Genomic DNA, 11,238 nt, shown 5'->3' with positions numbered 1-11,238 from the left:
ACTGCAATCTTTGCACCCTCTAGAGAGTCTAGAGTAACGCCCCTGGTCGAAACTGGAAAAAACACCATGTATAGGCAAGTGGTCCCTTTCAAAATCATATAAAGATTACCCAGTTGCTGCCACATCCACAAATTATTTCCATCATACCACATTTGTTATATGGAAGAAAACCAAGCATTTACCTAAGCCAAGCTTAATCACCCTGTAGATACGGTTGGCATGTGTCCGTGGATCATCTAGGCTCAAGCCGGATGACAGGAGGTCTGTCTCGAAGAGCAGAATAACCAGATCCTTCACCGACTTGTCACTCTTGTCAGCATCTCCCTAAGTGTTTTACCAATGGAAAGACTGGGGTTAATTTCTAGGTGCTCCTTGGCTAACATGTAGCCCATTGTGGAGTTGTCCCGGAGGGCCTGAGCCGCCATGATGCATTCCATGTTGGCTGACCACCCATAGGTGTCACAATGCAGCATGGGGACTCCACCAGTATGCTTGAGATAACCACCTAGAAGTACTAAAGAAATTGGTTTAAATCATGACTAGAGAATAAATTAACATAAAACTTAAACGTCTGAGACGCAAAGGCTCTGTGTAACCTATGACTAAAAGTGTGGAGTTGACTTATGGACAATTATAGAATGTGGAGGACCTACCTCTTCCATATTCTTGTCCAAAATGTCTTTCGTAATATTGCAGAGGTTTTCAAACTTGGCCTTAATCTCGTCCTGCTTCTTCTTCATCAACATCTAGAAGCTCCAACGATTCCTTAGTCAGAGAGACCAAAGTCTTTTCATCAAACTCCTTGAGCTGTTGGACACAGTACTCATTAATGGGCTCGGTCATGTAGATCACTTCTAGGCCGTGTTTCCGGAGTCTCTCTACAAAGGCTGAATGAGCCACTTGGTCCTTGGTCTCTCCAATAAAGGTCAGGAACTTGAGATCAGTAAGGAAGTACAGAAGATGTGAGACACTTGGTGGACTCAGATGGACTTCAAAACTCTGAGTGGAGGAGCAATAGATCTTACCTGTGATGTAGTAGATGTGTTTCTGATTTTTCTTCATGCGAGAGACGTATTCAGTCAGAGAGATCATCTCATCTCCAGAAGCGGAGGAGTGATAACGTAAGAGCTCCGAAAGCTTCTTACGATTTGTAGCCTTCATGGATTCCAAGCTGAAACCCAAGAAATTAAGCATCTTCGTTCTCGTGATTGTTAAGGGGTCCCTACTGTTGGACCCCCACCATTCTGCGATACATGTATATATTTAGGTACTTGGGTCGGTGTTGACATCCAATGAATCACTCAATGACACATCCACAGTTGTGTAATGTTCTAACTCGCTCCATGAAGTGCCTCCGCTCCAGCGTTGAGGTCCCATAATCCGCTACTTCGGTTCCAGAAGATACTGTGGCGATCACGTGCTATTCATTGGTCATGTGCCGCTACAGCCAATCTCTGGCCTCAGAGGTCATGCTGCCATAAACGGCACGTGACACTTTTTGTTGGGTTTCTCCGCAGATTACAGCTGTTCCCCAGGGGTCTCAGTGATCCGCTTTCTACTGTGCAACTCCTGCTCTAAATCGCGTCCGCTCTCAACGCTCTCTATTCTCTATCGGTATGAGTGATGTGTGCGGTGTGACTGCCTTGAGTTCTCTTTTGGTCTCCGGGACTCAGCTTCGTGCTCTTTGCTTCTCGGATGAGTCTGCCTTGCAATGCTCTTATATAAGGAGTAGCCGCATTCTAAATTTTTTTTTCGATCTGGAAGAAGGTAAAAGCCGAAGCTCCCAGGCGTGCAGGGTGTCACCAATGATTGGGAAGGGAGCTTGTCCTGCGCTGCAACACTCGGGCTCTATGTTTATAGCTACAGCATGCCGGTGTGCTGCATACATGACATCATGATATTATATACAATGTGCATGCTGCATGTTTATACTCAACGTCTTATGCAGTTTGCATGATTTGCACAATACGCATATCTGAAGTTGTTTCCAATATAGGGAGTGACGCAAGCTCAGAATAGCATGAATTTTTTACAGCCTGTAGTATGCGACTGTGGTCCTTGAACGTTTATCACGAGTCATATTGTAATGTCCCTGCAGCTGATGAGAGAATATGAAGTCTTAACAAGACTAGAAGCAAAATGCTATAACTGGGCGGCCAGGCTGGGACTTGTAGTTTGCTCCATTCACATCATACTGGGGATTTGGGTTAAAAACGGCATAAAAAATGCTCCAATAGCGCATTTTTTCCCACCTTCTATTGATTTCAACAGAGGTTCGGAAGCAGAAGCCGCTTCAAGAGAGGGCATGATGCTTATTATCGCAGGCGGACAAAAACTGCCAAGAAAAAAAACACCTTTGCCTTCTATTAAAAACAATGGAGGGAAATTGAGGGCGTTTTTTGCTGCTGATTCTGACACGATTTCAGCATTGAAAACAGCGCCAAAAACACTGTGTGATCAGGGCCTTAGTTTCCCTAATAGGAATTTATTTGAGGTCAAAATAATGACAGAAAATCAGTAACAGAGACATCTTCTGCTCATCCATTACTTGTAATAGTGATTTATAACATAATTCTCCACAGAACATGTAATGCACTGAGCCCCCATCTCTGCACCACTGATGCTTCCCCTGTTGCCGGGGTAACAAGCACATGGCTGCAGGTTATTCTAGTGTTTTCCACAGTTTCTGCTGCGTCATTTAACCCCGCCCCTAGCTAATCGAACTGGTATAATGGGAGGGGCTATGTCGGCGCCTGGCCACAGACACTCCGTGATTGGCTGAGTGCTGTAGTGGCGGTTCTCCGGGCGGGAAAAGTCAGTGAAGGTTCCAGACGTTTCTGGAGGCTTTGGGCAAGTCCTCAGAGGGGGCGTGTCCTCAGAGGGGGCGTGTCCTCTATATATAAACTGCGACGCTCCGTCACTGAGGCAGACTCGGGACTAGCTAATTTCTCTCTCAGCGGCGGTGACTGTGGACCAAACACGGTGAGGAGATATTGCCATATCTATGAGGGCTCATGTCGCCTTGTCCCGGCAATACCCGTATAATACTATCATATATCACCTCGTATAAACGGCCGTTTCTGTCGTGTATCGCAAACGCCGTTGCCTAGGGCAACCAATTCTCAACGTCTTGTTATCTGTGGGTAACTAGTCTGGTCTAGATTTTTATAATAGTGATGATTCTGTGGTGTTGCTGTAGAACTACAAGTCCCGGCATGCCGTGTCATTGTTCTGGCTGGAGGAAAGTGATGCTTGAAAGGCTGTAGCTGGTTCAGCCATCTTTTGGAGTATGCTAGGACTTGTAGTACTTGTGCTTTGGTTAGTGTGGTAGTTGAATGGTTTTGTAGTTCTATAGACTGAAACCGGCTTCTTGTATAATGGTTGACTGAGAGGGTATATAATGTAGCTGTCAGTGCTATAGAGTCATGTGACTAATTCATATTTGTTACCTTGTAGCTTGTGTATTATAGTCCAGTATTGCTATAGTCTATTGTGTGGCTGGGAATAGATTGATTAGTCAGGTCTGGTAATGCCAAAATGAGTGGCCCTTTAAATCCTTAGCATTGACATGGAGCTCAGTGTAGGGCATGTTAATAAATGGGTCGGTTATGTGTTCTGATCAGATGTGATGCCCATGGTATAAAGTCCCTCGTCGTCTTCAGCAGAATACTTGGGTATCACAATGCAGCAGCTGCTGTAACTATGGGCGGTGGGATCTATGGGCTCCATGTAGGTACAGTTTGCAGTTATTATGCGGACTAAACTGCTGGCATTCTATTCATTGGCTCTAATTGCCCCACAACAAAGCTGTGGTAGCAGACAATGTCATTGCCATCCAGAACCTTCCTTGAATAATCTGCGTTAATTCCTACAGGATTGTGGGGGAGGAATGATGTCTTCAATAGTAGTTTCTAGAAGCTTGCAATACCAAGGTCTAGCCAGTAGGTGGCATTCTAACTTCATTCATTTTGCTGCATCTAGAAAGATTCTGTGCTAGAGGTTCTCCCCTCCCTATTGCAGCAAGATCAAACCATAGGAGCTGTATCACCTGCGTCTGTCATCACTCTCTGGTAATGTCAATTCTTTCATTTTGTTTTTGCTTGTATTCCTAATTATAAAATTTTATTTGTGACAGATGCCAGAGGAAGTGCAGGCTGCACCTCAGGACCAACAGATGGAGGAGGATGTGGAGACTTTTGCCTTTCAGGCTGAGATCGCTCAGCTGATGTCCTTGATCATTAACACTTTCTATTCCAACAAGGAGATCTTCTTGAGAGAATTGATTTCTAACTCTTCAGATGTAAGTGTCTGGAACTTTTTAGATGCTAAAGTGGTGGTTATGTTCTCTTAATAGCGACACATTCTAAAGCACGTATCTGTATTTTAGGCTTTGGATAAAATCCGATATGAGAGTCTCACTGACCCCAGCAAATTGGATTCCGGGAAAGACCTAAAAATTGACCTGATCCCCAACCTTCAGGACCGCACCCTGACTATTATCGACACTGGCATCGGTATGACCAAAGCCGATCTCATCAACAACCTGGGCACCATCGCCAAATCTGGAACCAAGGCTTTTATGGAGGCTCTGCAGGCCGGAGCAGATATTTCCATGATTGGTCAGTTTGGTGTTGGTTTCTACTCGGCCTACCTTATAGCTGAGAAAGTCACGGTGATCACCAAGCACATTGATGATGAGCAGTATGTCTGGGAGTCGTCAGCCGGAGGATCCTTCACTGTCAGAGTAGACAACGGTAAGTACACAAACTTTATTATAGGGGAATATAACTATGAAAATGTAAATCCAGTGTAGTACTTGTGTTTTTATATGGTCCCTCAAACCATTGCTTAACAAAGTGTCTAATATTGGTAGGTGAGCCCCTGGCCCGTGGGACCAAAGTTATCTTGCATCTGAAGGAGGACCAATCTGAATATTTGGAAGAAAAGAGGGTTAAGGAGGTCGTTAAGAAACATTCCCAGTTCATTGGCTACCCTATTACACTCTTCGTGGAGAAGGAGCGTGATAAGGAAGTCAGTGATGACGAAGCAGAGGAGGAGAAAGAAGAGAAGAAAGAGGAGGAGGAGGAAAAAAGTGAAGAGAAGCCAGCGATAGAAGATGTGGGCTCTGATGAGGAGGAAGATAAAAAGGAAGCAGACCAGAAGAAAAAAAAGAAGATTAAGGAAAAATATATTGACCAAGAAGAGCTGAACAAAACCAAACCCCTCTGGACACGCAACCCTGATGATATTACAAACGACGAATATGGAGAGTTCTACAAGAGTCTCACAAACGACTGGGAGGACCATCTGGCTGTAAAGGTAAATACCACGTTCAATACAAAACACCAGTCATTGGCAACATCATTGCGAAGCCACAGTATGCAAAACTGGCTATGTGATGTCAACCACAACTGGTAGCGGGTGTTTAATGTGGCGTGTAAGATGCAGAGGCAATATTTTGGGGGGCTTCTCCGTTCAGAGAGGGGTGACACTGCTCTAGATGGAAATGTCAAAAACCCTCTTTTAATTATTACACTCTTTACAGCACTTCTCTGTGGAGGGTCAGCTGGAATTCAGAGCTCTGCTGTTTGTGCCCAGACGATCACCTTTTGACTTGTTTGAGAATCGGAAGAAGAAGAACAACATCAAATTGTATGTGCGCAGAGTCTTCATCATGGACAACTGCGAGGAGCTGATCCCAGAGTATCTCAGTGAGTAAAGCTTGACTATTCTATGGGTGTATTATCATGTGAATTGTGTACTTGATATAATATGCTCACCATATGCGGTAATTGTGATTATTTAATTTGTAGACTTTATCAGAGGTGTTGTGGACTCTGAAGATCTTCCACTGAACATCTCCAGAGAAATGTTGCAGCAGAGCAAGATCCTGAAGGTTATCCGAAAGAACCTGGTAAAGAAATGTCTTGAGCTTTTCACAGAGTTGTCAGACGACCAAGAAAACTACAAGAAGCTCTACGAACAATTCTCCAAAAACATTAAGCTGGGTATTCACGAAGACTCTCAAAACCGCAACAGACTGTCTGAACTCCTGCGATACTACACGTCGGCATCTGGAGACGAAATGGTGTCCTTGACAGATTACTGTACCAGAATGAAGGAGAACCAGAAACACATATACTACATCACAGGTGTGTGGGCTTTTCTGTAGTTCGCTCTGTTAGGCTTGATTCATACCACCGTGTTTTTGGTTCATGAGTTGTCATAGTCTAGTTAATGTTCCTATTCACACATGTTTTTCCACATTGTCCATGTGGGAAAAATTAGACTCGCCCATTGAAGTCAATGGGGACACAAAAAAATAAATAAAGGACAGCATATGGACACATCACGGATCCGTTGCTAAGTGCTGAAAAGAGAATAGTTTCACAACCGGAAGTACTGCTAGGCCTTTCGAGGTGTGTACGGTTATTTTTTAAAACCAGTCTTTGTCTCTAGGACGCAAAACGGACAATTGTCTATACATTTGTGTGAATCCGGCATTAAGGTCACTTTCACAGCGGCGTATTTTTCATTAGGAGTGGATTTAAAACGCGGAAGATGTACAAACCTTTCCATTATGCTTTTTCTCTCTGTTCCATTTGTGGTTTCGGCTTACAAATACTGGTCCAAAATACTGCCATGTGACAGTGGCCTAAGGCTTGTGACTGTTACTAAAGCTATTAGACTACTGATGTGGACTTTATTCATTGTATTTGTAGCCTGGATGGGAAGAGGCCTGCTAAGTTAGGCCCCATGCACACGAACTTAAAAACGCCCGGAATAACGGGCCCATAGACTTCTATTGGCCACGGGCACCTTCCCGTTTGCTTACGGGAAGGTGCGCGTGCCGTTGAAAAATATAGAACATGTCCAAAATATATATATATATATTTTTTTTTTAAATCTTTATTTTACGGGCCGTGCTACTTTATAATGGGAGCACGGCCCGTAAAAACGGCCGGGTGCACGCAGCTGGCCGTGCATGTAATTACGGGTGCACGGTCGTGTGCATGAGGCCTTACCTGCTGTTAATATTCATAAGTATTAATTTTGGGTCTATGGAATAATTAAGTATTTCATAAACTGCATGCACCTCTGTGGCGATGGGTTTTAATGCTGAAGTATTCAGTTTGTTGCTGGTGAAAACTTTAGCAAAGACCTGCTGTGACTAGGATTTCATAAAGCCTTATTCACAGCTGTTTGCTACAGTCACTTATTGCATCGGCAGACTGTACACCAGCATCACTGTAGTAAATGTGACTGAACATGCGCCTCTCAACAGGTGAAACAAAAGAACAGGTTGCTCATTCAGCCTTCGTAGAGCGCCTCAGGAAGCAGGGCCTGGAAGTCATCTACATGGTCGAGCCAATTGATGAATATTGTGTACAGCAACTAAAAGAGTTTGAGGGCCGGACTCTGGTCTCCGTCACCAAGGAAGGGCTGGAGCTTCCAGAAGACGAGGAGGAGAAGAAGAAGCAGGAGGAGAAGAAATCAAAGTTTGAGAATCTCTGCAAGATCATGAAAGATATCCTGGAAAAGAAAGTAGAAAAGGTGAATATCTGCCATCGTCTTTCTTGTGGGACTTCTGTAACTTCGCTCCTACCTCCCCGTTTACGGCTGTGAAGTGGTTTCTAATTTTTATCTTTTTTCGTTCATTTTATTAGGTTATCGTGTCTAACAGGCTAGTGACTTCTCCTTGCTGTATTGTGACCAGTACATACGGCTGGACCGCCAACATGGAAAGAATAATGAAAGCTCAAGCACTGAGGGACAACTCCACAATGGGCTACATGGCAGCCAAAAAGCACCTAGAAATTAACCCCGACCACTCCATTGTTGAGACCCTGAGGCAGAAGGCAGATGCTGACAAGAACGATAAGTCTGTGAAGGATCTGGTTATTCTGCTATATGAGACGGCCCTCCTGTCATCTGGATTCAGCCTGGAAGACCCACAGACACATGCCAACCGTATCTACAGGATGATCAAGCTTGGATTAGGTGAGTTATGTCAAAGATCTGGAAATATTAAGGGTTAACTTTGACCGTAGAGTAACCGGCGATTCTTAATCCTGCAGGTATTGACGAGGATGACTCTGTCGCTGAGGACCTGACGCCTCCAGTCACTGAGGAGATGCCACCACTTGAAGGAGAGGAAGACGCCTCTCAGATGGAAGAGGTTGACTGAATCAGTTAAACCCTATAGACGTTACAGTCCTAATCTTAACCGGTTAGGGTTTTTGTACTTTGTGCAGCTTTCCTGAACCGTTCCTGCTTATGTCTAAAATTATTTATTTTTTCGGTTGTATGTTTTTGTTAAAATTACTTTGTTCTATTAAAAAAGTATTATTGCCTCCTACTCATTGCGTTTACTCAAGTCATTGGGAAAAGGTTAAGCTTTGGGGGGCTGGATAGTTATGGGTGGCCGTCCATCTAGCGGTAGTGACTGGTTTTACCATGAATCGTTGCATCGTTATAGGTAAAACCACTAGATATAAGGGTCTGTTCACTCAGGGCAGATTAGCTGTGTATTTTCCACAATGGATTTCATTGCGGAAAGTCCATTGTATTACAGTAGCCACAGTAGAGTGCATTCAATATATATGTCAAATGCAAGACCATACTCAATAGTGAAAAAGTGGATTTATTCACCACTGTACGTATTTGGAAAACGGTGCTGCTCTTTTACCTCTTTTTGTTATTTATATGTACATATATAATTTTTTTTTAAACACCACCCACCCCCCTCTTGCCAGCACGGTCTCCCTAAGGCCTCATGCACACGACCGTAAAAACTCCCGTTATTACGGGTCGTTATTACGACCCGTAATAACGGGCTCATAGACTTCTATTGGCCACGGGTACCTTCCCGTTTTCTTACGGGAAGGTGCCCGTGCCGTTGAAAAAGAGAACGTGTCCTATTTCAGGCCGTGATAACGGCACGGACAGTCCATAGAAGTCTATGGAGCTCCCGTAATGACGGGTGGCTACATGTGTGCACCCGTCATTACGGCAGCGTTGCTAAGCGACGTCTGTAAATAGTCACTGTCCAGGGTGCTGAAAGAGTTAACTGATCGGCAGTAACTCTTTCAGCACCCTGGACAGTGACTACCGATCAGAATAAAGAGCAACCTGTAAAAAATAAGACGTTCATACTTACCGACAACTTCCTCCAGTCGGGTCTCCCGGCCGTTGCCTTGGTGACGCGTCCCTCTCGACATCCGGGCCGTCCCTGGATGACGTTTTCAGCCCATGTGACCGCTGCAGTCAATCACAGGCTGCAGCAGTCACATGGACTGCCGCGTCATCCAGGGATGTCGGGCTGGATGTGAAGAGGGACGCGTCACCAAGACAACGGCCGGGTAAGTATGAATTTCTTTAACTTTTATTACAGAAAGGGCTGTCCCTTCTCTATCCTGCACTGAGAGAGAAGGGGCTGCCGATTAGTGCAGTGCTATTTTGCCGCCAAAAACGTGCCGGTGAATACGGGTGACACCGGACCCATATTTACGGGCACGGGTCCGTAAATACTGGTGCAAAACGGGTAGAATACGTGTGACACCGGACCCGTATTTACGGGTGGGAAAAAATACGGTCGTGTACATGAGGCCTAAGACTTTAGGCCCACCAGTTATTTTCTTCAGTGTGCTATCTTTTTATTTATTTTTTTCTAAATGAATCTCACTCTGACGCATTAATTTCTATGGGGCCATGCACACGTCCATTGTTTTAACGGAACCGTGTGGCCGTTCTGACAAAAATAGGACCTGGTCCTACTACGGTCTGTTTTTGACAGAACGGTCTCAGCCATTTCATTCATTTGGACTGCGCACTGAAGCTGTGTGCGGCCATTATTTCACGGATCCGTCATTAGCGGCCGTACGACGGGCAACGGAAGTGTTCATGAGGCCTAATATTTTCATGCCTAACGAGATGCAGATTCGATATGTGGTTGCCAAAGCTTTTGGCATTTGAGGCACTTTCCTGCACTTTAAACCCATCCTAAAAATATTTGGTATAAACTTTCTTTTTTAGGCTCAGTGCACACTTTGATGCAGAAACCTCGTCGGAATCGGCAGCAAAAAAATGTCCAAAAAGCACCTCCCATCGATTGCATTGGAGGTGTGTGCGTTTTTTTTTCTTCTGCTTTCTTGCTGCGGTTCCACCTCTGACCTTCTGTTGAAATCAATGGGAGTCAGGTTTTTTTTGCCTGCGGAGCTTTGTGGCCAAAAAAAAAGGCTACAAAAATTGCGGCAAGGAAGTGCAGGCAGATCAAAATCGGCCTCAAAGAGCCTGTGTGAACGGGGCCTTACAGTCCTAAGATCCACTCCTGACTTGGTTTTGTTTAATGGGGACAGTCTGTAATAATGAGCTTGCCTGTTGGCACAAAGTTTCTAATGTGGCTAGTGCCCTCTCAAACCACTCCTTGGTCAATGACCATTACGTTGTGTCCAGATTCTGTTTTGCTGCCCAGTTCCAGACCCAACTTTCCCTGTTGCCCTGAACCTCGAAGGAAGAGAGAAAATGAGTTAACTACATTTTAAAAACAAAATCCCTATAGGTAAAAGCAACTCTGGAGTACCAGACCTTTATCCGCCTCCTACTGACATTGAGCCAACACTGCTTAGCTCCGTGCCTGTCGCTTGGGTATAGCCTGTCCAGGAGGAAACCATCTTACAGCAGCCTACACCCATAGTTTCTGGTGTCCCCCAATAAAATTAACGAACAATGTATTGTGGTAATGAATGACTTGTGTCTGTGATTAGTCTCCGAGGGACTCCTACTGGGGAAAACTTATAGCCCCCCCCCCCCTCCTTCAAAGGTAATGTGTGGGAATAGCTATGCTTTAAATGGGTACCCCAGTGAGAGAATCATCTGACTTAGGTGGAGGCTAGGAAGCTGTAGCCACCTGTTATGGCCATGAAATATGAGTGAGAGCACCTCGGATCTGTGGGGAGTTCCTGGATCCAGGGCCGGCGGCCACTCTTGGCGAGCAAGTGCCAGGGCCCACTGCCCTTTGGGGGGCCCACTCGGCTGCAGGGTACTGACAGTAGGAGGCGGTGTAGCAGCCCTAGCGGCTGCTACAGGGCTTGTGGCACGTAGGGGGCCAGTGCCGTCCGCTATCATGGGCCCCTCCATGCCCAGTGGCCTTGCTAGTGTCCGCTACGGCTGCTACAGCAGTAGCGATGCCACATTCAATACTATTGGATGCTATGGCAGAGCAGGGAGGTAGCCATT

The 11,238-nt window shown here is 45.2% G+C and overlaps 1 protein-coding gene and 1 pseudogene across 1 annotated transcript; one reads left to right on the top strand and one right to left on the bottom strand.

The window, feature by feature from the left end:
* Window positions 1-115: 115 nt before the first annotated feature.
* On the bottom strand, window positions 116-1,289 carry LOC142664444 (heat shock protein HSP 90-alpha-like; annotated as a pseudogene).
* Window positions 1,290-2,868: 1,579 nt separating this feature from the next.
* LOC142664853 (heat shock protein HSP 90-alpha) lies at window positions 2,869-8,359 on the top strand. Its single transcript, XM_075844246.1, has 9 exons — window positions 2,869-2,982; window positions 4,136-4,300; window positions 4,388-4,754; window positions 4,874-5,319; window positions 5,546-5,711; window positions 5,814-6,152; window positions 7,286-7,554; window positions 7,668-8,001; window positions 8,079-8,359. The coding sequence occupies exons 2-9, from the start codon at window positions 4,136-4,138 to the stop codon at window positions 8,186-8,188; spliced, it is 2,196 nt and encodes a 731-aa protein (XP_075700361.1). The 5' UTR covers window positions 2,869-2,982; the 3' UTR covers window positions 8,189-8,359.
* The last annotated feature ends 2,879 nt before the right edge of the window (window positions 8,360-11,238 follow it).

This window comes from Rhinoderma darwinii, chromosome 12 (genome assembly GCF_050947455.1).
Source record: "Rhinoderma darwinii isolate aRhiDar2 chromosome 12, aRhiDar2.hap1, whole genome shotgun sequence".
Classification (NCBI taxonomy): domain Eukaryota; kingdom Metazoa; phylum Chordata; class Amphibia; order Anura; family Rhinodermatidae; genus Rhinoderma; species Rhinoderma darwinii.
Note: the sequence above shows the minus strand (reverse complement) of the source record. Positions and strands in the feature narration are given on the sequence as shown.